Source organism: Hemitrygon akajei, chromosome 3 (genome assembly GCF_048418815.1).
Source record: "Hemitrygon akajei chromosome 3, sHemAka1.3, whole genome shotgun sequence".
Lineage (NCBI taxonomy): Eukaryota > Metazoa > Chordata > Chondrichthyes > Myliobatiformes > Dasyatidae > Hemitrygon > Hemitrygon akajei.
This window is the reverse complement of record NC_133126.1, coordinates 206,534,258-206,561,139: the sequence shown is the minus strand read 5'-3', so window position 1 is coordinate 206,561,139 and position 26,882 is coordinate 206,534,258. Positions and strand designations below refer to the sequence as shown.

General features: G+C 45.9%; 1 protein-coding gene across 8 annotated transcripts in view; it reads right to left on the bottom strand.

The window, feature by feature from the left end:
• lrrc34 (leucine rich repeat containing 34) overlaps positions 1-26,540 on the bottom strand; it is an 82,265-nt gene extending 55,725 nt beyond the window's left edge. For 3 of the 8 annotated variants that reach the window (XM_073041750.1, XM_073041755.1, XM_073041757.1), the window contains exons 1-5: positions 26,268-26,540; positions 25,588-25,706; positions 20,784-20,908; positions 16,416-16,480; positions 1,315-1,398 (exon numbers count right to left, since the gene is read on the bottom strand). In XM_073041750.1, the coding sequence (XP_072897851.1) occupies positions 1,315-1,398; positions 16,416-16,480; positions 20,784-20,908; positions 25,588-25,706; positions 26,268-26,294 (420 nt within the window). In that variant the 5' untranslated portion in view covers positions 26,295-26,540. Of the gene's footprint in view, positions 1-1,314; positions 1,399-16,415; positions 16,481-20,783; positions 20,909-25,587; positions 25,707-26,226 lie in introns of all 8 variants that reach the window. The other 5 variants (XM_073041751.1, XM_073041753.1, XM_073041754.1 and 2 more) reach the window with 5 other exon arrangements.
• Between the last annotated feature and the right edge of the window lie 342 nt (positions 26,541-26,882).

Here is a 26,882-nt window from a genome sequence, read left to right as displayed (position 1 = left end):
TCAAAAAGACAGGCAGGAAGGCATGTGGTGGTGTGGCTCTGTGGGTAAAAGGATGGCACATAACTGCCAGATATTTCAGATCTGGTGATCAAGACCCTTCATCAGGACAGGAATAGAGTGTTATTAAGGAACTCAGCAGGACAAGCAGCATCTATGCAAATGAGTAAACAGTCAACGTTTTGGGTTGAGACTCCCAATGAAGGGTGATGGCCCAAAACATCAACTGTTTATTCCCTTCCATAGATACTACCTTACCTGCTGAATTCCTCCAGTGTTTTGTGTGTTGCTCGATATCCATAGCCACTTCCTTCTAAACCTTAGGATGCAGGTGAACAGGTCCAGGGATTTCATGCCATTCCTCTGTTACCTTCCCGGAGAAATCACATCCTTATGATCAATTCTTTAACAGTAACTATTTTAATGCCATATTTGTTAATATAGTTTCCTAACCTATAATAGGCTACACACTCCTTCTGGTTTTGTAGTTGTAAGGGTTTTTTTTGTTACTGCGTTTGTTAATCAAAATGGCTTCTTTGTTTTGTTAAAAGTAGGAATGCTTCTTTGTTATGAGAGAGTGCTGGAAGCTTGTTTGGGTTAAAATTTACTGATAACGGGATTGTATTCATTTGTTAAACAATTGGGATTAATGTTATTCTCTCTTCTGGGTCTGTAAACTAGTGTTGGTGGGCTTTTGGGCAGTCGGCTCGAGGGGTTGAGAGAGAGAGGATGTGATGCTGTAAGCTGGGCGACCCGAGCGGGAGTCCTAGGCCAGGAGATTCGATGAGGAGAGAAGACGAAGACAGACGAACTGGGGATGCTTGGTTGATCACTGCGGGTGGTCCTGAGCTATAAGTCGAGGAGGTCTGAGGGGATCGAATGGTGGCCAGAAGGCTTCGTTAATTGAGCTCCAATGGTTGTGCACGAAGTGGTTTGGACTTTGATAAGTTTGGCGCCTTTTCTTTACCTTCATATATACTGTATCGGTATTAATCACTTAGTTTTAGTAATCTCTATAAAGTGTAATCATTTAATCGCATATGGTGTACTGACTGTTAATTGGCAGGGTTGGGGACATCACACAGCATCCACACAAGCTGATGATCCAGTTTGGCGGGGCCGAAGGCTGCTCCCCCTAGACGGAAGCGAGCTGAGCGAGCCTGAGGCTAGCCAGGGGGTTACATAGTACCTTTATTCAAATTTAACCATATGCCTAGATGGGAGTGTTTCCAAATTGAAAGAAAGAGATTTGGCAATTTATCTGCAAGGCTTTAGCAATCCGTTCTGCATCACCAAGAGAGAGATTTGGCAATTTACCTGCAAGGCTTTAGCAATCCATTCTGCTCCATTGCTGCCAATGTCGTTGCACATTAGGTTGAGGTCACTGAGCATGTTGGTTTTCTGATGGGTGAAGATCTGAGTGTTACCAATATTCAGGACAGAGCCATCTCCACATATACAGTATATTCAAAGGAAGACTCCTCCACCTTCCGAAAACTAACTTGTTTTCTCTCTTTCTCAGTTCTCAGACTTGAAACATTAACTGTTTTGTTCTCCATAGTAGCTACCATATCCATACTCACGTCCTTGCACAAATGCGCAGTAGAGAGTATCCTAAGAAGCTGCATTCACTGGACATCACCAGCAAGAGCCTACCCGCCATCAACTATATAAGTTCAGAAAGGTGTGGAACGGGGCCAGTAACATCATGAAGGTTCCCACTCACCCTGTTCATAAACTTTTTGTGTCACTCCCATCAGGGAGGAGGCTACATAGCATCCATGCCAAAGCGTGGAAGTTCAAAGCACAAACTAAAATTATTATCAAAGTACATATATGTCACCCAACTCATTTTCTTGTGGGCATATTCAATAAATCCACAATTAAATAATAACCATAATAGAGTCAACGCACGACTGCACCAACCTGGGTATTTAGCCCGTATGCAAAAGGCAACAAATTGTGCAAAGAAGAAATAATAATAATAAATCAGCAATAAATATTGAGAATATGAGATGCAGAGACCTTGAAAGTAAATCTATAGGTTGTGGGGACTTTTCAGTCATAGGACTAGTGAAGTTGAGTGAACTTATCCCCTTTGGTTCAAGAGCCTGATGATTGAGGGCTAATAACTGTTCCTGAACCTGAGGTGTGGACCCTGTATATTCTTTGTGATGGCAGTAGTGAGAAGAAAGCATCACCTGGGTAGTGGGTGCCTCTGATACTGGATACTGCTTTCTGTGGCAACATTCCATGTAAATGTGCTCAATGGTGGGGAGAGCTTTACCCATGATGGATTGGAATAATTTTGTAGGATTTTCTGTTCAAGGGCATTGTTGTTTCCATACCAGGCTGTGATGCAGCCAATCTATATACTCTCCACTACACATCTATAGAAGTTTGTTAAAGTTTTAGATTTCATGCCAAATCTTTGCAAACACCTAAGGAAGTAGAGGCACTGCTGTGCTTTCTTCGTAATTGCACTTATGTGCTGGGCCCAGGAAAAGTCCACCAAAATGATAATACCTTGGAATTTAAAGTTGCTAACCCTCTCTACCTCTGATCCTCTGATGAGGACAGGCTCAAAGACCTCTGGTTTCCTTCTCCTGAAATAAATAATTAGCTTCTTGGTCTTGCCGACATTGAATAAAAGATTGTTCTCACCACTCAGCCAGATGTTTAATCTCCTACCTATATGCTGATTTGTCACCATATTTGATTCGGCCTAAGAAAGCGCTGTCATCAGCAAACTTGAATATGACATTGGAGCTGTGGTTAGCTACGCAGTCGTAAGTGAAAAGTGAGTACAGTAGGGGGCTAAGCACACATCCCTGTGGTGCACCTGTGCTGATGGTGATTGTGCAGGAGACAATGCCAATCCGAAATGGCTGGGGTCTGCAAGTGAGGAAATCGAGGATCCAATTGCTCAAGGAGGTATTATGGCCAAGATCTTGAAGCTTATTGATTAATTTTGAGGGATGAATGCCACGCGGTAGTCAATAAAGAGCTTCCTGATTAATGCACCTTTGCTGCCCAGAAAGAAACGTAGAAAACCTACAGTACAATATAGGCCCTCCAGCCCATAAAGCTGTGCCGAAAATGTCCTTACCTTAGAAATTACCTATGGTTACACACAGCCCTCTAATTTTCTGAGCTCCATGTACCTCTCCAGGAGTCTCTTAAAAGACCCTGTTGTATCTGTCTCCACCACTGTTGCCGGCAGCCCATTCCACGCACTCACCACTCTCTGCATAAAAAACTTACCCCTGACATCTCCTGTGTACCTTCTTCCAAGCACCTTAAAACTGTGCTCTCTCGTGCTAGCCATTTCAGCCCTGGGAAAAAGCCTCTGATTATCCACACGATTGATACATCATCATCTAATACACCTCTATCAGGTTACCTCTCATCCTCCGTCGCTCCAAGGAAGAAAGGCTGAGTTCACTCAACCTATTCTCATTGAGCATGCTTCCTAATCCAGGCAACAACCTTGTAAATCTCCTCTGCACCCTTTCTATGGTTTCTACATCCTTCCTGTAGTGAGGCAACCAGAACTGAGCACAGTACTCCAAGTGGGGTCTGACCAGGGTCCTATATAGCTGTAACATTACCTCTCGGCTCCTAAACTCAATCCCATGATTGATGAAGGCCAATGCACCGTTTGCTTTCTTAACCACAGAGTCAACCTGTGCAGCAGCTTTGAGTATCCTATGGACTCGGACCCCAAAATCCCTCTGATCCTCCACACTGCCAAGAGTCTTACCATTAATACTATATTCTGCCATCATATTTTACCTACCAAAATGAACCACCTCACACTTATCTGGGTTGAACTCTATCTGCCACTTCTCAGCCCAGTTTTGCATCCTATCAATGTCCCGCTGTAACCTCTGACAGCCCTCCACACTATCCACATCTCCAACCTTTGTGTCATCAGCAAATTTACTAACCCATCCCTCCACTTCTTCATCCAGGTCATTTATAAAAATGACAAAGACTAGGGGGTCCCAGAACAGATCCCTGAGGCATACCACTGATGACCAACCTCCATGCAGAATATGACCCGTCTACAACCACTCTTTGCCTTCTGATGTTCTAGAGTTGAGGGAAGAACCAATGAAATGGGATTTACTGTTGTACCAGTAGGCAAATTGGAGAGCATCCAAGCAGCTTCTTAGGCAGGAGTTGATTTTTTTTTAAATCACCAACATCTCAAAACATTTCATCACAGTGAATATAAATGCTACTCTACAATAGTCATTGAGGCAGATTATCACTTTCTTCTTAGGCACAAGTATAACTGAAGTCTGCTTGAAGCAGGTGGGTACTTCAGACTGCCAAAGCGAGAGGATAAAGATCTCAGTGAACACTCCAGTTAGTTGATCAAAAGAGGTCTTCAGTACTTGGCCAGGTAACCCAGCTGGGCTGGATGCTTTTAGAGAAGTCAACTTCTCTAACTTCCGTTAATGCCCCTCCTCCCTTTCTTACCCCATCCCTGATATATTTAGTTTTTTTTCCCTCCCTTTTTTTTTCTTTTTCTCTCTGCCCATCACTCTGCCTGTTCTCCATCTCCCTCTGGTGCTCCCCCCTTTCTTTCTCCCTCGGCCTCCTGTCCCATGATCCTTTCCCTTCTCTAGCTCTGTATCCCTTTTGCCAATCACCTTTCTGGCTCTCAGCTTCACCCCACCCCCTCCGGTCTTCTCCTATCATTTCACATTTTCCCCTCCCCCTCCTAATTTCAAATCTCTTACTACCTTTCCTTTCAGTTAGTCCTGACGAAGTGTCTCAGCCCGAAATGTCGACAGCGCTTCTCCCTATAGATGCTGCCTGGCCTGCTGTGTTCCACCAGCATTTTGTGTGTGCTGACGTGAAATTTGTTAACTTAGCAGCAGCAGTTCAATGCAATACATAATCCAGCAGGGGGAGAGAGAAAAAAATAATGAATAAAATGAAACCTAATAATAAACAAGTAAATCAATTACATACATTGAATAGATGATTAAAAAATGTGCAAAGACAGAAATACTGTATATTGAAAAAGTGAGGTAGTGTCCAAAGCTTCAAAGTCCATTCAGGAATTGGATGGCAGAGGGGAAGAATCGCTGAGTGTGTGCGTTCAGGCTTCTGTACCTCCTTCTTGATGGTAACAATGAGAAAAGGGAATGCCCTGGGTGCTGGAGGTCCTTAATAATGGACACTGCCTTTCTGAGACACCGCTCCCTGAAGATGTCCTGGGTACTTTGTAGGCTAGTGCCCAAAATGGAGCTGACTAGATTTACAACCTTCTGCAGCTTCTTTCGGTTCTGTACAGTAGCCCCTCCATACCAGACAGTGATGCAGCCTGTCAGAATGCTCTCCATGGTACAACTATGGAAGTTTTTGAGTGTATTTCTTGATATGCCAAATCGCTTCAAACTCCTAATAAAGTATAGCCGCTGTCTTGCTTTCTTTATGACTACATCAATGTGTTGGGACCAGGTTAGATCCTCACATCTTGACACCCAGGAACTTGAAACCGCTCACTCTCTCCACTTCTGATCCCTCTATGAGGATTGGTATGTATTCCTTCATCTTACCCTTCCTGAAGTCCACAATCTGGTTTTTCATCTTACTGACGTTGAGTGCAGGTTGTTGCTGCGGCACCTTTCCACTAGTTGGCATATCTCACTCCTGTACGTCCTCTCGTCACCACCTGAGATTCTATTGACAATGGTTGTATCATCAGCAAATTTATAGATGCTGTTAGAGCTATGCCTAGCCACACAGTCATATGTATACAGACAGTAGAGCAGTGGGCTAAGCACACACCCCTGAGGTGCGCTAGTGTTGATTGTCAGCGAAGAGGGTATGTTATCACCAATCTGCACAGACTGTGGTCTTCCGGTTGGGAAATCAAGGATCCAATTACAGAGGGAGGTACAGAGGCCCAGGTTCTGCAACTTCTCAATCAGGATTGTGGGAATGATGGTATTAAATGTTGAGCTATAGTCGGTAAACAGCATCCTGGCTTAGGTGTTTGTATTGTCTAAGTGGTCTAAAGCCATGTGAAGAGCCATGGAGATTGCGTCTGCCGTTGACCTATTGTGACAATAGGCAAATTGCAATGGGTCCAGGTCCTTGCTGAGGCAGGAGTTCAGTCTAGTCATAACCAACCTCTCAAAGCATTTCATCACTGTCGATGTGAGTGCTACCAGGCGATAGTTGTTAGGGCAGCCCACATTATTCTTCTTTGGCACTGGTATAACTGTTGCCTTTTTGAAACAAGTGGGAACTTCTGCCCATAGCAGTGAGAGGTTGAAAATGTCCTTGAATACTCCTGCTAGTTGGTTGGCACAGGTTTTCAGAGCCATACCAGGTACTCCATCGGGACCTTCTGCCTTGCGAGGGTTCACTCTCTTTAAAGACAGTCTAACATCAGCCTCTGAGACGGAGATCACAGGGTCATCAGGTGCAAGGTCACTTGATTTACATTTATAAGAGGTGATACCATTCAAGCCCTGCCGCAACTATCGACCATCCTTCGTCGATTCATGTTTAGTCCAGAATTTGCGGGTGAGATGGTTCTCCAGAGATTGTATATGGACCTCTTGTGACAATCCCGGTCACTGAACTTGAGTGCCTCTGATCTGGCCCTCAGCAGATTGCGGATCTTGTGTTTCATCCAGGGTTTCTGGTTGGGGAAGACACTGAATGAATTTGTGGAGACAGTGTCTTCTATAACTGCTTCATAAAGTCTCAGACAACCGCGGTGTATTCATTCAGATCCATACATGAGTCTTTGAACATGACCCAGACCACCAACTCAATGAATCCCATAACCACCTCTTTGTTGTCCTAATATCAGGAGGTTTGTTCTTTAGCCTCTGTCTGTATGCAGTAGAAAGACAGCTAAGTGATTAGATTTACTGAAATGCAGTCTGGGCATGGAATGGTAGGCATTCCTCAACTTACTACAACAATGGTCTGGAATTTCTAGAACTACAGGTTAAATACTGATAGTTATTGGGCTGTATTTTAGACTACAAGATATAGGAGCAGAACAAGGCCACTTGGCCCATCGAGTTTGCTTCTCCAGTACAAGGTGTTGCCTGGAATGGAGTGCGTGCCTTATGAGAATAGGTTGAACGTACTTGGCTTTTTCTCCTTGCAGCGATAAAGGAGGAGAGATGATATGATAGAGGTTTATAAGATGATGAGAGGCTTTGATCATGCGGATAGCCTGAAGCTTTTTCCCAGGGATGGAATGGCCAACACAAGAGGGCATAGTTTTAAGGTGCTTAGAAGTAGGTACAGAGTGGATGTCAAGGGCAAATTTTTCACACAGAGTGTGGTGAGTACGTGAAATGAACAATGAAGAGAGAATTCCACAGATTCACAACTCCCTAGGAAAAGCAGTTCCTCCTCATCTCCGTCCAAAATCTACTTCCCCGAATCTTGAGGCAGTGTCACCTAGTTCTAGTCTCACCTACCAGCGGAAACAACTTTCCTGCCTCTATCTTATCTATTCCTTTCATAATTTTATATGCTTCTATAAGATCTCTTCTCATTCTCCTGAATTCCAGCAAATACAGTCACAGGTGACTCAATCTCTCCTCGTAGTCTAACCCCCTCATTTTTGGAATCAACCTGGTGAACCTCCTCTGCGCTGCAGCTGAAGCCAGTATATCCTTCCTCAAGTAAGGAGACCAGAAATGCACGTGGTATTCCAGGCGCGGCCCCACCAGTACACTGTACAGTAGCAGCATAACCACCCTGCTCTTAAATTCAATCCCTCTAGCAATGAAGACCAACATCCCATTTGCCCTCTTGACAGCCTACTGCAGGTACAAACTGCCATGCACAAGCACTCCCAAGTCCCTCTGCACATGAACATGCTGTAGTTTTTTACCATTTAAATAATAATCTGCTCTTTCATTTTTCCAAAATGGATGCCACCCTCTATCCACTGCACTCGTTATATCCTCAAAAAACTACATTAAGTTTATCAAACAAGACCTGCCTTTGCGGAATCCATGCTGTGTCTACCTGATGGGTCTATTTCTTTCTGATGATAGCTTCAAGCATTTTCCCAACTACTGGCCTATAGTTGCCTGCCTTTTGCCTACATCTTTATTTGAACAGTGGAGTGACATTCACCCTCTTCTAATCCACTGGGACCTGCCCAGAGTGCAGAGTCTTTAGAAGATTATCACCAAAGCCTCTACTAATTACTTCTGCCATTTCTTTCAGTACACTGGGATTCACCAGGACCAGCGGACTTGTCTATCTTCAGGCCCACAAGCTTGCTCAGCACTACCTCTTTAGTGATAGCTATTGTATCGAATTCCTCACCTCCCATCACATCCATAACATCTTCCTTAACATGTTAGATGTTTCCTCCAATGTGAAGACTGACACAAAATAGTCATTCAAAGCCTCGGCCATTTCCTAATTACCCAATATCAATTTCCCCTTCTTGTCCACCAAGGGACCCACGTTCACTTTAGCCACCCTTTTCTGCTTTATGTAATTATAAAAGCTGTTACTATCTATTTTTATATATTGCGCTAGTTTATTTTCATAATCTAGCTTCCCATTCTTCATTGCTAGCTTAGTGGTACTTTGCTGCTTTTTAAAGTTTTCCCAATCATCCAGTTTCCCACTACTCTTGGCGACTTTGTACACATGAGCTGTAAGTTTGATGCCTTCTTTTATTTCCTTAGTTATCCGAGGCTGGATCTCCCCCCCCCCCCTACTGTCCTTGCTTTTAACTGGAATATACTTTTGTTGAGCATCGTGAAAAATCTCATTGAAAGCCTTCCACTGTTCCTCAACTGTCCCACAATACAGCCTGTGTTCCCAGTCTATACTAGCCAAATTCTCCCTCATCTCATTGTAGTCGCCATTGTTTAGGCATAATACACTGGTTTTAGATCGAACTATTACACCCTCCATTGTATCAGAAATTCAGTCATACTGTGATCACTGTTTCCAAGAGCATCACTAGCTACAAGATCATTAATCCTGGTGTCCTATTGCACAGGACCAGATCTAAGACAGCATGTTCCCTTGTAGGTTCAGTAACATGCTGTTCAAGAAAACCATCACGGACACATTCCATGAAGTCCTCCTCAAGACTGCCTCGACCAACATGATTCACCCAATCTATATGTAAGTTAAAGTCCCCTATGATAACTGCTGTTCCATTCTTACATGCCTCGGATAGTTTTCTATTTAGAAACATAGAAAACCTACAGCGCAATACAGGCCCTTCGGCCCACAAAGTTGTGCCGAACATGTCCCTACCTTAGAAATTACTAGGCTTACCTATAGCCCTCTATTTTACTAAACTCCATGTACCTATCCAAAAGTCTCTTAAAAGACCCTATTGTATCTGCCTCCACCACCGTTGCCGGCAGCCCATTCCATGCACTCACCATTCTCTGAGTGAAAAAATTTACCCCTGCCATCTCCTTGATGTCCTTGTTGAATCCAAGATGGCGGTGCGACGCAGCTTGCAGCGGCCACTCTGGAGCTGATGTCTATTACTTGTTAAGCAGGGTGCTGTGCACAATCCTAATCTGATGAAAAACGGACGTGGGAGCACGGAGGAACATCTGGAAATCTCCAGGAAGGCCTTCTCCATTGTTGCTGCTGCTGTGAGGTCTGGGTCTCTGCTGAGATGAAACAGGCCCCCAGTCCTTGGGGTTGCATTACTGGTGGCCGTTGGTGGGGGAGTCTTAATACGCTCGGCAGAGGACGGTGCTCAGAGAGGCTGTGCCGGAGGGAATGGTCGGAGGCTCGGAGGTTCGACGGACTCGGGAGTCCGCTGCGGTCGGGGTGCTTTCACTGTGTGCTGTGTCTGCGACGCTGAGTCCGGCGGTGTCTTGGAAGTCCATAGCGGGGGTATTCCCTTCTGCCGCCGGCGTGGGATGATGAGTCTATCGGGACCCTGAGAACTTGTGGAAACTGTGTGGTGATTTCTTTTGAACTTAGTCTTTTAACATCTTTGGACTATTTTTTACTGTGCCTATGGTCTGTTTTTTTTAATCAATTATGGTATTGTCTGCACTGTTGTAACTATATGTTAACTATAACTATATGGTTTTGTGTAGGTCTTGTAGCTTTAGTTTTTGGTTTGTTGGGTGGTAGAGGTGGTCTCTTGACTTGGTGTGTCTGGGTAATCTTGTTCTGTCTGGTGGGTTTGGAGTTCCTTTCCGGAGAACGTGATAAGATGGTAGTGCGATATTAATACGCAGCAGCCTCTCCAGACTCTGGATTGGGGATTGCCAAATGTTATGTGGATTTTCTGATGTAGTCTGTTTTGTCATGTGCTTTTGTGATATCACTCTGGAGGAACATTGTCTCATTTTTTAACTGCATTGCATGTGTGGTTTCTAAATGACAATAAACTGAAATTCAATTCAATTAAATTCCTCTGTACCTACTCCCCAGCACCTTAAACCTGTGTCCTCCTGTGGTAACCATTTCAGCACTGGGAAAAAGCCTCTGACTATCCACACGATCAATACCTCTCATCATCTTATACACCTCTATCAGATCACCTCTCATCCTCTGTTGCTCCAAGGAGAAAAGGCCAAGTTCACTCAACCTGTCTTCATAAGGCATGCTCCCCAATCCAGGCAACATCCTTGTAAATCTCTTCTGCACCCTTTCTATGATTTCCACATCCTTCCTGTAGTGAGGTAACCAGAACTGAGCACAGTACTCCAAGTGGATTCCGACCAGGATCCTATATAACTGCAACATTACCTCTCGGCTCTTAAACTCAGTTCCATGATTGATGAAGGCCAATACACCATACATCTTCTTAACCACAGTTAATTGCCCGTGCCACTGTAATGTTATTATTCGATGCCTGATAGACAATTCCCACCTGTGATTTTTTTCCCTTTACTATTACTAATCTCTATACAAATGAATTCAACATTCTGCTCTTTAGATCTGATATCATCTCTCACTATCGCCCTGATCTCATCTTTAATTAACAGCACTACCCCACCAACCTTATCTTCCTTGGATATTTAATTCCCAATCTTCTCCACCCTGCAACCACAACTCTGTAATGGCACTAAATCATACCCTTTTGTGCTGGTTTGAGCCACAAATTCACTGACCTTTTTTCAAATACTATGGGCGTTCAAATAAAGTGCCCTTACACTCATTGTGCTTTTAAAATCTTGTAATCTTTTACTCTTTTGCACTTGACGTTTCTTCACTCCACTCTTACTTTTATCTTTTTTATCTTTTGCTTTTTCTTTATCTTTATCCACATTTTTCTTTTTTATTTTATCCATACTTGTCTAATTTGTTGACCCATCACCCCCCCCCCCACTATTTAGCTTAAAGCCCTAGTTATGCAATTCACTAGGCTCCAGGTCCCATCATGATTCAGGTGGAGCCCATATCATTAGTACAGCTGTCTGCTTCCCCAATACTGGTGTCATTTTCCCTTGAGTTCAAACCCACTTCTCCCACACCACTCTTTGAGCCATGCATCTAATTCTCTAATCTTCTTCACCCTATACTGATTTGCATGTGGCTCAGGTAGTAATCCAGACATTACCACCTTTTTGGTTCTGCTTTTTAACTTAGTCCTTAGCCGTTCAAATACCCTCAGCAGAACCTCTTTACTCATTCTACCTATGTTGTTGGTACCCACATGGACCACGACAACTGGATCTTTCCCCTCCCACTGCAAATTAGTCTGCAGGTCAGACAAGATGTCCTGAACCTGGGCACCAGGGAGGCACACAACCTTTGGGACGCTCTGTCCTTGCGACAGAGAATTCTGTCTGTACTATCCCCAATTACCACTACATTTCTCTTCTTTCTCTCCCCCCTCCCCTGCCGAATGGCTCTCTGAACTATAGAGCCACAGTTAGGTTGCTTATCCTTCCTACAGCCCCCACTCTCATCCACACAGGGAGCAAGAATCTCAGTCCTGTTGGACAAGCTCAAGGGCTGAGGCTCCTCCAGCATTGTCCCTTGGGTCCCACTACCTGCCTCACTCACAGTTACACCCTCTTGTCCCTGACCAGAGACCGAATTTGAGGCAGCTAATCTAATGGGTGTGACTACCTCCCGGTAACTCCAGAGAATCCAGGTAACTCCCTGATGTGCCGCAGTGTTTGAAGCTCAGATTTCAGATCATCAACTTTGAGCTTGAGTTCCTCAAGCACCCAACACTTGCTGCAGATGTGGTCACCAGGAACCACAATGGGGTCCACCAGCTCCCACATCATGCAGCTACAGCACATCACCTGATCCTGCATCATCCCTACTTTATTTAATTAGCTATAATTTTGTGACTTTTTATTCAACCACTACAAAATGCTTATCCTGCTACTTACCTGTGCCTCCTCACCAAAGCCTCAAGTTCCCACTCCTATACTGGTCCACTCACACAATGGCCACTCTGCTTTACTTTTAGTTGCTCCTGTTTATGAACTGCGAATCGATTGGTCTGCCACTAATACGCTGAGCCCCGCAAAACACTCCTTTTTTTAAAAAAAAAAACACTTCTCCCTGACCTGTGCAAAGCTCTCTCTCTGCAAGTCAATTGGTCTGCTGCTAAAAGGTTGCTCCTCAATTTTGAGACTGTGCCCTCTTGTTCTGGAAACTCCCACTAGAGGCAACATCCTCTGCACATCCACCCTAGCTATGCACTTGGCAAGTTTCAATGAGATCCCCCCACATTCTTCTAAATTCCAGTGAGTACAGGTCCAAAGCTGCCAAATGCTTCTCATATGTTAACCCCTGGTATTGGGAAATGAACCTGGTCAGGTGTCAGGTCTCTCAGTGGCAGAGCATTTTGGAGATAGTGATCACAATTCTATCTCCTTTACCATAGCATTGGAAAGGGATAGGAACAGACAAGATAGAGAAGTGTTTAATGGGAGTAAGGGGAACTATGAGGCTATTAGGCAGGAACTTGGAAGCATAAATTGGGAACAGATGTTCTCAGGGAAACATACGTAAGAAATGTGGCAAATGTTCAAGGGATATTTGTGTGGGGTTCTGAGTAGGTATGTTCCAATGAGACATGGAAAGGGTGGTAGGGTACAAGATCCGTGGTGCACAGAGGCTGGTATAAATCTAGTCAAGGAGGAAAGAAAAGCTTACGAAAGGTTCAAAAAACTAGGTAATGATATGAATCTAGAAGATTATAAGGCTAGCAGGAAGGAGCTTGAGAATGAAATTAGGAGAGCCAGAAGGGGCCATAAGAAGGCCTTGGCGGACAGGATTAAAGAAAACCCCAAGGCATTCTACAAGTACGTGAAGAGCAAGAGGATGAGACGTGAGAGAACAGGACCAATCAAGTGTGACAGTGGAAAAGCGTGTATGGAACCGGAGGTACTTAATGAATACTTTGCTTCAGTATTCACAACGGAAAAGGAACTTGGCGATTGTAGGGATGACTTGCAGTGGACTGAAAAGCTTAAGCATGTAGATATGAAGAAAGAGAATGTGCTGGAGCTTTTGGAAAGCATAAAGTTGGATAAGTCACTGGGCGGGCTATAACATGCAGGTTTGTGAATGTGGGGTTGATGCCTGCCTGAAGAGATTCTAGCTCATTGCTGATTGAAAACAAACAGCCATAAATTATCAACTGTCATTGATGGGAAGATGGCAATAAATTGATGCTAGCTTGGAGAAGAGCCAATAACAAGGTGCTAAAGGACAGACACATGACCTGTGGCTAATGACACTGGAATGCAATATTTGAATTGATAAGGAATGGATATAAAAGTGGATGCTTTGTGTGCTGGCAGTAGTAACTTCAAAGAATAACCATTGTAGATACAAGCGTGAGAAACCCTGTGTGAAACACGTGGCGAGTGAATCAGGACAATTAGGAACGTCTGGCCAGCGTAAACTCCTTTGTCCAGGTAATACCTTTGCTATTCTTTGACTATTCAGGAAAGTCAGGTATATTTAGCTGTGTGCACACAAGGTATTTAGTGTATGAATTCATATACTTGTTAGATACAGTAAATACAGTATTTTTTTTACAACACATCCTCTCCACATCCACACTATCTAGTCCTTTCGACATTTGGTAGATTTCAATGAGATCCCCCGCATTCTTCTAAATTCCAGTGAGTACAGGCCCAAAAATGCCAAACACTCCTCATATGTTAACTCCTTCACTCCCAGAATCATTCTAGTGAACCTCTTCTGGATTCTCTCCAATGACAACACATCCTTCCTGAGATATGGGGCCCAAAATAGTTGACAATTAGGTTTAGGGTTAGGGTTCTTTGAGCAAGTCATGTCTCAATTACATATGGAACATAACAATCTCTCATTTCCATCTGATACAGTAATCTTGCCCTCTTGCCCTTTGTTCTCCAGTGGCTGCTCATTTGCAAACAAGATTTTGGCTGAGGTGGTCTCATCCCCCTGCACTTCAGCCTGCCTTGAGTCCGACCCTCCAGCCTCGCTTCTGGCCATGGCAATGAACCTTCATCCCTTTAAAGGTGCTATACCTGCTTGCTTGAGAATTAAGTCTGCTGAGTACTTCTGAAGATCATACAAAAATCTGTAGTACATTAAGTCAACTTAAAAGTGTATTGCTTAAGGGGAAATTACATATTGCACGTTACAGTGAAAGTAATTCAAAAGAGGTATATTAGTGCAAAAGATTATTGTATGTAGCTCGCAAAATGTCGCCGTTGTTCACTATTGCCATCTTGCTCAGGACCATCCCAATCAAAAACAGTTACTTTTACCTAGCAGTAAAGCTGATCAACACCTCTCACCACAACTACTTTATTATTTCCTGTCAAAGTCATCTTCTGTACAGAAACTCCCATGCCTGGCATCGCTCTATAGACATATAATTAATCTATGTATATAAGGTACTTCATGCATTTATAGTCATTGTGTTTTTATAATAATTGTAATTATTATTATAATTAATAATCTTATTGTGTAATTATTTTGTTCTCTCTTGCACTTGTGTACTGGACAACACACACAAATGCTGGAGGAACTCAGCGGGCCAGGCAGCATCTATAGAAAAAAGTAATGTCAACGTTTCACGCCAATAGCCTTTGGCAGGAGTGTGCACTGGAAATGACTTTAAGTAATCTTGATTCTTGAATCCAGGGGAGAGTTATCTCCTTACAGACATCTTCACATATGCAGTACGTTCAAAGGGAGGCTCCTCCACCTTCTGAAACTAACTTGTTCTCTCTTGCTCAGTACTCAGAACTCAAACATTAACTGTTTCTCTTTCTATAGTTGCTTCCTGATCTTCTGAGTGTTACTAATTTTACTTCAGACTTCTTGCATTAGTACACCTTTGCTTTTCTTTCACAGCTATTCAACTGTCTTGATGCTGAGTTGTTACCACAGTAATAAAATCTAACCGGACAGTTTCACAAGTTCCCTAAACTCTGCATCAAAACACAACTAATTCCTTAGCTAACATTCCATAATACAGGAAGAATGTGGAAACTATAGAAAAAATGCAGAGGAGATCTACAAGGTTGTTGCCTGGATTGGGGAACATGCCTAATGAGAATAGGTTGAGTGAACTTGGCCTTTTCTCCTTGAAGCGACAGAGGATGAGAGGTGACCTTATAGAGGTGTATAAGATGATGAGAGGCATTGATCGTATGGATAGTCAGAGGCTTTTTCCCAGGGTTGAAATGGCTAACACAAGAGGGCACAGTTTTAAGGTGCTTCGAAGTAGGTTCAGAGGAGATGTCAGGGGTAAGTTGTTGCAACACACACAAAATACTGGTGGAACGCAGCAGGTCAGGCAGCATCTATAGGGAGAAGCACTGTCGACATTTCGGGCCGAGACCCTTCGTCAGGACTAACTGAAAGGAAAGGTAGTAAGAGATTTGAAAGTAGGAGGGGAAGGGGAAAATGGGAAATGATAGGAGAAGACCGGAGGGGGTGGGGTGGAACTGAGAGCCGGAAAGGCGATTGGCAAAAGGGATACAGAGCTAGAGAAGGGAAAGGATCATGCGACGGGAGGCCTAGGGAGAAAGAAAGGGGGAGGGGAGCACCAGAGGGGGATGGAGAACAGGCAGAGTGATGGGCAGAAAGAGAGGGAAAAAAGGAGGGGGGGATAAAAGCTAAATATATCGGGGATGGGTTAAGAAGGGGAGGAGGGGCATTAACGGAAGTTAGAGAAGGGGTAAGTTGTTTTTTTTAAAAAAACACAGAGAGTGGTGAGTGTATGGAATGGGCTGCCAGTGACAGTGGTGGAGGCAGATACAATAGGGTCTTTTAAGAAACTCCTGGAAAGGTACATGGAGCTTAGAAAAATAGAGGGCTATGGGTAACCTGAGGTAATTTCTAAAGTACATACATGTTTGGCACAGCATTGTGAGCCGAAGGGTCCGTATTGTGCTGTGGATTTTCTACATCTCTATGATTCTATGTTTTTATTTGCTTACCAGAAGCAATTTTGCAATTGATTCCGCTCCACAGTTCGATAAATGGTTGAATCTTAAATCAAGACCTGAAGAATCCAAAGTCAATATTGTAAAACCTTCCTCTTATTCTTGCAAAATCAGAATCCCATACCTCACCCATGAACATAGTAAATAATGCAAATAAATTAATTCCAGTCCAATCCCTCTGCCCATTTCCAATCATTGACTGAAAGTACTTTTTAGCTGAAAAGCATTTTATTCAATGTCAGAATGCAGAAACAAATTGGACTTCAGGTTAAGGATAAGTATGAACCTTGCAGGAGATACTATATTGTAAGAGGAGAAGTTAAGCAGATTAAACCTCTACAACCTTGGGTTTTGAGGAATGAAAGGTTAGATAATCCTCACAGGGATTGAGGGAAGAGATGTGGGGATGCTGGACTGACCTCTGGACACAAACTCAAAATAAGGGACTGACCATTCAGGGCTGAAACAAGGAAAATGTTATATCCAGAGGGTGGCAAATCTTTGGCTCAACATCAAATTCAACCATTTTAACATTTCCAGTTCTGCCCTGAAACATTCATTCAGCTTCTCCTTCCATAGATGCTACATTGCTGAATGATTCAGCTCATTTTTTTCTGTTTTTATTTCAGATTTGCAGTAGCTTCTGATCTTTATAGGAAGTATGTGGGGGTTTGGAGAGGATGCTGCCTGAATTAAAGGGCATGTGGTATATGGAGAGGCTGTATAAATTTAGGTTGTTTTCTTTGGAGTGGCAGACGCTGAAGGGAGACCCAATAGAGGTTTATAAGATTTTGAGAGGCATGGGTAGACAGCATATGTCATTTCTCCTCAGTGAAAATATTTAAAATGAGAAGTCATGCATTTGAGATGACAGGGAGTAAGCTCAAAGGGTTTATGCAGGGCAAGTTCTTTTTATACAGATTGATGGGTGCCTGGAATGCGCTGCCATGGGAGGTGGTAGAGGCAGATACAATAGAGGTGTTTAAGAAGCTCTTGATAGGCACGCAAATGTGCTGAGAATGGAGGAATATCAATATTGTGTAGGCAGAAGGGAAATGTAGGAATATATTGTGTAGGCAAATACTCAGTTATGCATTTGAATTTCAAGTTGAATTGTCATTCAACCATACACGAATACCCATGAATACAGCCAAACAAACTAACATTACTCCATAGCCAGGGTTCAAAACACAGTCATGCACAGCACAAAACACATAAAGCACATGTAAGATATCAGTAAAATAGTCACACGCAAAATATATAGTCCAATGCCCTGAATCCATGAATGTTGCAGCAGTGTGCAGTCAAACACAATTAATTACCAATTGAATTAGTTAGGAACAGACATGCTAGACCAAAGGCTGTTGGGGTCTGGTCCGGAGCCCGCCGTCCGAGTCTTGCTCCGGTCCACGGACTCCAGACTCTGGGCCTTGCAGCCAGCCCTCCTGTCACACGGAGCCATTGGATCATCTTGGCTTTATGAGGTACACCTGTTGCCTATTAGGGGGCAGGTGTTTATAAGGGGCTCGGGGAGTGAGCCTAGTTGTGGGGTTGTCTTGCTCTGAAGCTGGTTTAACCTGCTCTGTACCTGGACCACCGGCTCTGAATCCTGTCTGTATCCTGTTCTGCCCTGGTTGCCGCCCTGCTCGCTGGCCTGTTCTGTATATGCTCTATCCGGTTGGTCTTGTTCCCCTGCTTCTCTCCTGTGCGCTGGTCCTGCTGTTTTGCCTTATTGTCCTTGCTCGTGCTGCCATGCTGTCGGTTACCTTTCCCAATTTACCGGTGTATCACGGTAGTCCTGCTGCTCACCCTGGACCCAGTTTCCTTCTGATCCCTTGCCTCCGTCGGGCAGGTCCGGCTGGACTGCCGCTGCCTGATGGGGATTCTACCCCTTCCTACCCGTTGCCTCCGTCGGGCAGGTCCGGCCGGACTGCCGCTGCCCGGCGGGGGTTTCTGCCTTTTCCACCTATTGCTCCCTAAGGGTTGTGCCCTGCACCTGCCCAGGTGTCTGCGACTGGCCCAGGCCTCCGTGTTTTCCGCCTGGGAGGCAGCCCTGCCTGGGATCCATGTGGCCCGCCCTAAGGACTCCTACCCTTTCCTCCCCTCATTTCCCATGGATTGTGCCCCGCACCTGCCCAGGTGTCCGCGACTGGCCCAGGCCTCTGTGTTTCCGCCTGGGAGGCTGCCCTGCCCGGGATCCATGTGGCCCGCCATGAGGAATCCTCCTGCCTCGCCTGAGCTCTGGGATCCTCCTGCCTCGCCTGAGCTCTGGGATCCTCCTGCCTCGCCTGAGCTCTGGGATCCTCCTGCCTCGCCTGAGCTCTGGGATCCTCCTGCCTCGCCTGAGCTCTGGGATCCTCCTGCCTCGCCTGAGCTCTGGGATCCTCCTGCCTCGCCTGAGCTCTGGGATCCTCCTGCCTCGCCTGAGCTCTGGGATCCTCCTGCCTCGCCTGAGCTCTGGGATCCTCCTGCCTCGCCTGAGCTCTGGGATCCTCCTGCCTCGCCTGAGCTCTGGGATCCTCCTGCCTCGCCTGAGCTCTGGGATCCTCCTGCCTCGCCTGAGCTCTGGGATCCTCCTGCCTCGCCTGAGCTCTGGGATCCTCCTGCCTCGCCTGAGCTCTGGGATCCTCCTGCCTCGCCTGAGCTCTGGGATCCTCCTGCCTCGCCTGAGCTCTGGGATCCTCCTGCCTCGCCTGAGCTCTGGGATCCTCCTGCCTCGCCTGAGCTCTGGGATCCTCCTGCCTCGCCTGAGCTCTGGGATCCTCCTGCCTCGCCTGAGCTCTGGGATCCTCCTGCCTCGCCTGAGCTCTGGGATCCTCCTGCCTCGCCTGAGCTCTGGGATCCTCCTGCCTCGCCTGAGCTCTGGGATCCTCCTGCCTCGCCTGAGCTCTGGGATCCTCCTGCCTCGCCTGAGCTCTGGGATCCTCCTGCCTCGCCTGAGCTCTGGGATCCTCCTGCCTCGCCTGAGCTCTGGGATCCTCCTGCCTCGCCTGAGCTCTGGGATCCTCCTGCCTCGCCTGAGCTCTGGGATCCTCCTGCCTCGCCTGAGCTCTGGGATCCTCCTGCCTCGCCTGAGCTCTGGGATCCTCCTGCCTCGCCTGAGCTCTGGGATCCTCCTGCCTCGCCTGAGCTCTGGGATCCTCCTGCCTCGCCTGAGCTCTGGGATCCTCCTGCCTCGCCTGAGCTCTGGGATCCTCCTGCCTCGCCTGAGCTCTGGGATCCTCCTGCCTCGCCTGAGCTCTGGGATCCTCCTGCCTCGCCTGAGCTCTGGGATCCTCCTGCCTCGCCTGAGCTCTGGGATCCTCCTGCCTCGCCTGAGCTCTGGGATCCTCCTGCCTCGCCTGAGCTCTGGGATCCTCCTGCCTCGCCTGAGCTCTGGGATCCTCCTGCCTCGCCTGAGCTCTGGGATCCTCCTGCCTCGCCTGAGCTCTGGGATCCTCCTGCCTCGCCTGAGCTCTGGGATCCTCCTGCCTCGCCTGAGCTCTGGGATCCTCCTGCCTCGCCTGAGCTCTGGGATCCTCCTGCCTCGCCTGAGCTCTGGGATCCTCCTGCCTCGCCTGAGCTCTGGGATCCTCCTGCCTCGCCTGAGCTCTGGGATCCTCCTGCCTCGCCTGAGCTCTGGGATCCTCCTGCCTCGCCTGAGCTCTGGGATCCTCCTGCCTCGCCTGAGCTCTGGGATCCTCCTGCCTCGCCTGAGCTCTGGGATCCTCCTGCCTCGCCTGAGCTCTGGGATCCTCCTGCCTCGCCTGAGCTCTGGGATCCTCCTGCCTCGCCTGAGCTCTGGGATCCTCCTGCCTCGCCTGAGCTCTGGGATCCTCCTGCCTCGCCTGAGCTCTGGGATCCTCCTGCCTCGCCTGAGCTCTGGGATCCTCCTGCCTCGCCTGAGCTCTGGGATCCTCCTGCCTCGCCTGAGCTCTGGGATCCTCCTGCCTCGCCTGAGCTCTGGGATCCTCCTGCCTCGCCTGAGCTCTGGGATCCTCCTGCCTCGCCTGAGCTCCGGGATCCAGCCCCACCTGCCTTATCCCTTACATGCCATGGCATCCCCATCCTGTCCTACCCCTAGTATTTCAGTGTCTGCATCCTGCCTTTGGGTCCAATCCTGCCCCCGTTCCTGACAAAAGCAACACAAGTGAATCTGCAAATGCTGGAAATAAATAAAAACACAAAATGCTGGCAGAACTCAGCAGGCCAGACAGCATCTATGGGACAAGGTAGTGACGACATTTCGGCCTGAAACGTCGTCACTACCTCCTCCCATAGATGCTGTCTGGCCTGCTGAGTTCTGCCAGCATTTTGTGTTTTTATGCTAGGCCAAAGGGCCTGTTCTTGTACTGTTCAATGTTCTGCATCAGTGTTTAATACCTGTGATAAAGGAGTTTCGATGAAGGAGACAAACCAGAACTGCAGCATCACTGTCTGTCAGTCTCTGTACTGGGAACCGCAGTGAATTTCCACTGAGCATCAATGTGAATCCATCATAAAGGACCCTACAGAGAGAGGTGGATAAATAATTGAGCTATCTCAACCAATGATTAGCTTGTGGTTATAAGAAGTATGCTTGGTTGGATTGATTCTTTGTACTGACAGACAGACATACTTTATTGATCCCAAGGGAAATCAAAGCCTCAAAGCTCTGCTCCTTCACTGGCCCACTCACTGGCCGCTCTGCTTGAGCTACCTCTCTATGTATTTGTTTGAGCTTTTCAAACTGCTTGGTCACTTGACCTCAATTGCCCAATCAGCTGCTTTCTGCTGAGCTATTCAAATCTTGATTGACTTGATTGCACAGTCCAACTGCCAAAAGTGCCAGAATCTCTCGACTCAAAGCCTCAAAGCTCCACTCATTCACTGGCCCAATCATGTAATGTAGCAAAGTGAATGGGAAGTTGGATGTTTGGGAAGCTTTTAAAATCCAACAAAAGGCAACTAAAAAAGCTATAAGGGAAAATATGAAATATAAGGGCAAACTAGCTGATAATATAAAGCAGGATACTGGAAGTTTTATTCATAGAATCATAGAAATCTACAGCACAATAACATAGAAACTTAGAAGTCTACAGCACATTACAGGCCCTTCAGCCCATAATGTTGTGCCACCCATGTAACCTTACTCTGGAAATGCCTAGAATTTCCCTACCACATAGTCCTCTATTTTTCTATGCTCCATGTACCAATCTGAGAGTCTCTTAAAAGATCCTATTGTATCCATCTCTACCACATTGCTAGCAATGCATTCCACACACCCACCACTCTCTATGTAAAAAACACTTATCTCTGACCTCTGGTACCAACTTCAAGCACCTTAAAACTATGCCCCCTCGTGTTAGCCATTTCAGTCCTGGGAAGCCAGAGGCTATCCACACATTCAATGACTCTCATCATCTTATACACCTCTATCAGGTCACCTCTCATCCTTTGTCACTACAAGAAGAAAAGGCCAAGTTCAATCAACCTAATCTCATAAGGTATGCTGTTCAATTCAAGCAACAGCATTGTAAATCTCCTCTGCATTCTCTCTACGGTATCCACATTCTTCCTGTAGTGAGGTGACCAGAATGAACACAGTACTCCAAGTGTGGTCTAACTAAGGTATTATATAGCTTTAACATTACCTCATGGCTCTTATATAAAGAGTAAAAGGGAGGTGAGAGTTGATATTGGACCACTAGAAAATGATGCTGGTGAGGTAGAAATGAGGGACAAAGAAATGGCAGATGAACTTAATAAATACTTTGCCTCAGTCTTCAATGTGGAAGACACAAGGTGTCTGCCAGAGGTCTGTGAGTGTCAGGGAGCAGAGTGAGTGCCATTGCAATTACAAAGGAAAAAGTGCTAGGTAATCTCAAAGGTCTTAAGGTGGATAAGTCACCTAGACCAGATGGACTACATCCTAGAGTCCTGAGAGAGGTTGCTGAAGAGATAACGAATGCATTGGTCATGAACTTTCAAGAATAACTTGATTCTGGCATGGTTCTGATGGACTGGAAAATTGCAAATGTCACTCCACTCCTTAAGAAGGGAGGAAATTATCGGCTAGTTAGCCTAACCTCAGTGGTTGGGAAAGTGTTGGAGTCTATTATTAAGGATGAGGTTTCGGGGCACTTGGAGACTAATGATAAAATAAATCAATGTCAGCATAGCTTCTGTGAAGGGAAATCTTGCCTGACAAATCTGTTCCTTGAGGAAGTAACAAGCAGGGTGTACAATGAATAGGCAGTTGATGTCATTTACTTGGATTTTCAGAAGGCATTTGATAAGGTGCCACACCTGAGGCTGCTTAACAAGATAACGAGTACTTGGTGACACAGGACGAGATAGGACAAAGTCAGCATGGTTTCTTTAAGAGAAAATCTTGCCTGATGAACCTGTTGGAATTCTTTGAGAAGATTACACATAGGATAGATAAAAGGGATGCATTGGATATTGTACATTTGGACTTTCATAAGTTTTTTGACAAGGTGCCACGTGCTTGCCACAAGCAGCCTCGTGCTGCTTACCAAGTTAAGAGCCTGTGGTATTACAGGAAAATTAGTGACACGATTAGAGCATTGGCTGATTGGCTGGAGACAGCGAGTGGGAATAAAAGGATCTTATGCTGGTTGGCAGCCAACGACTAGTGGTGTTCCATAGGGGTCTGTGTTGGGACAGCTTCTTTTTATGCTGTATGTCAATGATTTAGATGATGGAATAAATGGATTTGTTGCCAAATTCACAGATGATAAGAAGATTGGTGGAGGGGCAGGTAGTGTTGAGGAAACAGGTAGGCTGCAGAAGGACTTTGACAGGTTAAAAGAAGGGCAAGAAAGTGGCAAATGAAATACATTGTTGGAAAATGCAGGTCATGAACTTTGGAAGAAGAAATGTGTAAGCTATTTTCTAAATGGGGAGAAAATCTGAAAATCTGAGCTGCAAAGGCACTTGGGAGTCCTTGTGCAGAATAATCTAAAGGTTAACTTGTTGGTGGAGTCAGTGATGAGGAAGGCAAATGCAGTGTTAGCATACATTTCCAGAGGTCTAGAATACAAGAGCAGGGATGTGATGCTGAGACTTTATAAGGCACTGGTGAAGACTCACCTTGAGTATTGTGAACAGTTTTGGGCTCCTCATTTAAGAAAAGATGTGCTGGGATTGGAGAGAGTTCAAAGAAGGTTCACAAGGAGGATTCCTGGAATGAACAGTTTATCATATGAGGAACGTTTGATAGCTCTGGGTCTGTATTCATTGGAATTTAGAAGGAAGAATGGGGATCTCATTGAAACCTATCAAATATTGAAAGGCCTAGAAAGAGTAGATGTGAAAAGGATGTTTCCCATGGTGGAGGAGTCTAGGATATGAGGGCACAGCCTCAGGATAGAGGAACATCCATTTAAAACAAGCAGCTTTGGAGGCCAAGGCGTTGGGTGTATTTAAGGCAAAGCTTGATAGATTCTTGATTGGACACAGCATCAAAGGTTATGGGGAGAAGGCCGGGGAATGGGGCTGAGGAGAGAAAAATAAAAGATCAGCCATGATTGAATTGCGAAGCAGACTCGATGGGCTAAATGGCCTAATTCTGCTCCTATGTCTTATGGTCTTAAAGAAAAATTACCATTGCCAGAGTTGTCTAACCAATCTTATAGATTCTTTAGAGGATGTTATCAGGAAAGTTTATTGAGGCAAAGTAGTCGATGTTGTCTATATGGACTTTAGCAAAGCATTTGACATGATCCTGCATGGGAGATTGGTCATTCAACATCAAGTTGAGGTCATAAATTGGATGAGAGATTGGATTTGTGGGAGAAGCGAGTGTGTAGTAGTAAATGTTTCCCTTCCCAACTGGGATTTGTGACTAGTGGGGTATCACAGGGATCAGTGGTGTGTCGGTTGTAGTTTGTCATCTATATCAAAGATCTGGATGATGATGTGGCTAACTGGATCAGCAAATCTGCAGATGACTTCAAGATTGGGTGTGTAGTGACAGCGAGGAAGGATCCTGTAGTGCAGCAGGATCTGGACCAGCTAGAAAAATGAGCTGAGAAATGGCAGCTGGAATTTAAAGCAGACGAGTGCAAGGTGTTGTACTTCTATAGGACCAACCAGAGTAAGTCTTACACAGTGAATGTTAGGGCACTGAGGAGTGTGGTATAACAAAGGCATCTGGGAATAGAGATTGATAATTCATTGAAAGTGGTGGCACAGTTAGGTAGGATCATAAAGAATTTGGCACATTGGCCTCACAAATAACAGTATTGGGTATAAGCGATGGGTTGTTACATTGAAGTTGTATGAGACATTGGTGAGGCCTAATTTGGAATATTTCCTTGTCCCAGTTTACTAGCTCTCCAGCTTCATTTTCCAGCAGTCCAATATCTAATCTTGCCTTTCTTTTACACTTTTTGTATCTGAAGAAACATGTGATAGCCTCCTTAAATGTCATTTGCTGTAATACTATCCCCAATTCCACCTACATTTCTCTTCATTTCCCTTCCCTGAACCACGGGGCCACAGCTTAGTTGCTCACCTTCTTACAGCCATTACTGTCATACACACAGGGAGCAAGAACCTTAGACCAGTCAGGCAACATTAGGACTGAGACCCCTTCAGCACTATCACTTGGATGCCCCCCACTTGCCTCACTCGCAGTCACACCGTCCTGTCCCACAGACCTAATTTGAATTATTTTATCGAATGGATGTGACTGCCTCCTGAAACAGTGTCTTGGTAGATGATAAAACTCTGACTCAAATATGCCCCTCCCTGAAACTTTGCAGTTTTTGAACCTCATATCGCAGATCATTGAGTGAGTAACACTTCCTGCAGTATTGGTCACCAGCCCCCACATGAGATCCAAAATAGGCTTGGTAATGAAGGATGTTTTGTAATTGGAAGCCCATGCTCATTGATGGACCATTACTGTTGTTATTGACGGATATGACTATAAGAGGGATGAGCTGTAAGTGTCAAACTTGCATGAAAAGTGGTGTTGTTGCTAGAGAGGAGGATGCTCAAACTGCAGGACAACATTGATGAGATGTTAGTTTGTGCAGAACAAAGGCAGATGGAATTTAATCCTGTCAAGTACTATGAAGCCAATGAAGAGTAGTTTATACAAAGAATGGGACAGCCCTAGGGTGAGTTGAGTATAGAGGGACCTTGCTTTACAAGCCCAACTATTGGGCATACTTACACTTCAGAGTGGTCTACATGCTGTAACACATTCAAGATGTATGGGTTGACATCCTGTTTCATCTCTGCACAGATATCCAGGTAACAAGCTTTTAGTTCACCAGAACTATTCATCCTCGACTGAAACACCGTAAAGGACAGTCACCTGCCTGAGTGGCCAAGGACCCAAATAATTTCCTCTAATACCTTTAGCTCCAAAGTAAGCCCACCATTCACCTAACCCCCACTTCTATCTCACATCACTCTCTCTCTCCTCCCCTCCCTTCTTCCCACACCTGCTTCCCTCTCCCTCCCTCTCCCCTCTTCCTCCCTCCCTCCCCCTCCCCTCCCCTCTTCCTCCCTCCCCAGCCTTCCCCCTCCCCCCTCCTTCCCCCTTCCCTCCCTCACCTTCCCCCTCCCCCTTCCCTCCCTCACCTTCCCCTTCCCCTGTCCCTCCCCTCTTCGCCCCTTCCCTCCCTCACCTTCCCCCTCCCCCTTCCCTCCCTCACCTTCCCCTTCCCCGGTCCCTCCCCCCCTTCCCTTCCCTTCTCTTCCCTTCCCCTGTCCCTCCCCTCTTCGCCCCTCCCCTCCTCCTTCCCCTCCCTTTTTCCCTTCCCTCTCCACCCTTCCCCTCTCCCTCCCCACACCTTCCCTCCGTCACCTTCTCCCCGCTTTACACACTCTCTCCTTCCCTCTGCGCACCTCCTTTAGACCCGAGTCCCGCTCCATGTTTAATCCGTTTCCATGTCGACCAGAGCGCGGAGCGGGGCAGCGCGCCCCCGTGTGGGTGATAGTACGGATAACAGGTTCCGGATGTGGGTCACTGACAACTGAGAAAGTTGACAAGAGAAAGTTTGCAGATTCTCGAAATCCGAGCAACTCACGCAAGATGCTGGACGAACTCAGTACGCCAGTCGACGTTTCGGGCCGAGACTCTTCGGCAGGTCTGGAGAAAAAAAGGCTGAGGAGTAGATTGAAAAGGTAGGGGGAGGAGAGAAAGAACCACCAGGTGATAGGTGAAACCTGGAGGGGGAGGGTTGGTTGGTGAAAGAGTCAGAAGACCGTGGAAGAAAGGTAAAGGGGACGGGGGAGCACAAGAGAGAGGCGATGGGCAGACAAGAAAATAAACTGAGAGAAGGAAAAGTGGCTGGGAAATGGAGAAGGGGTGGGGGCGTTACTGGAAGTTTGAGAAATCGATGTTCATGCCATCAGGTTGGAGGCTACCCAAACGGAATACTGTATAAGGGGTTGTTCCTCCAATGTAAGTGTGGCCTTATCACGACAGTGGAGGAGGCCATCATGGATTGTCATATCGGA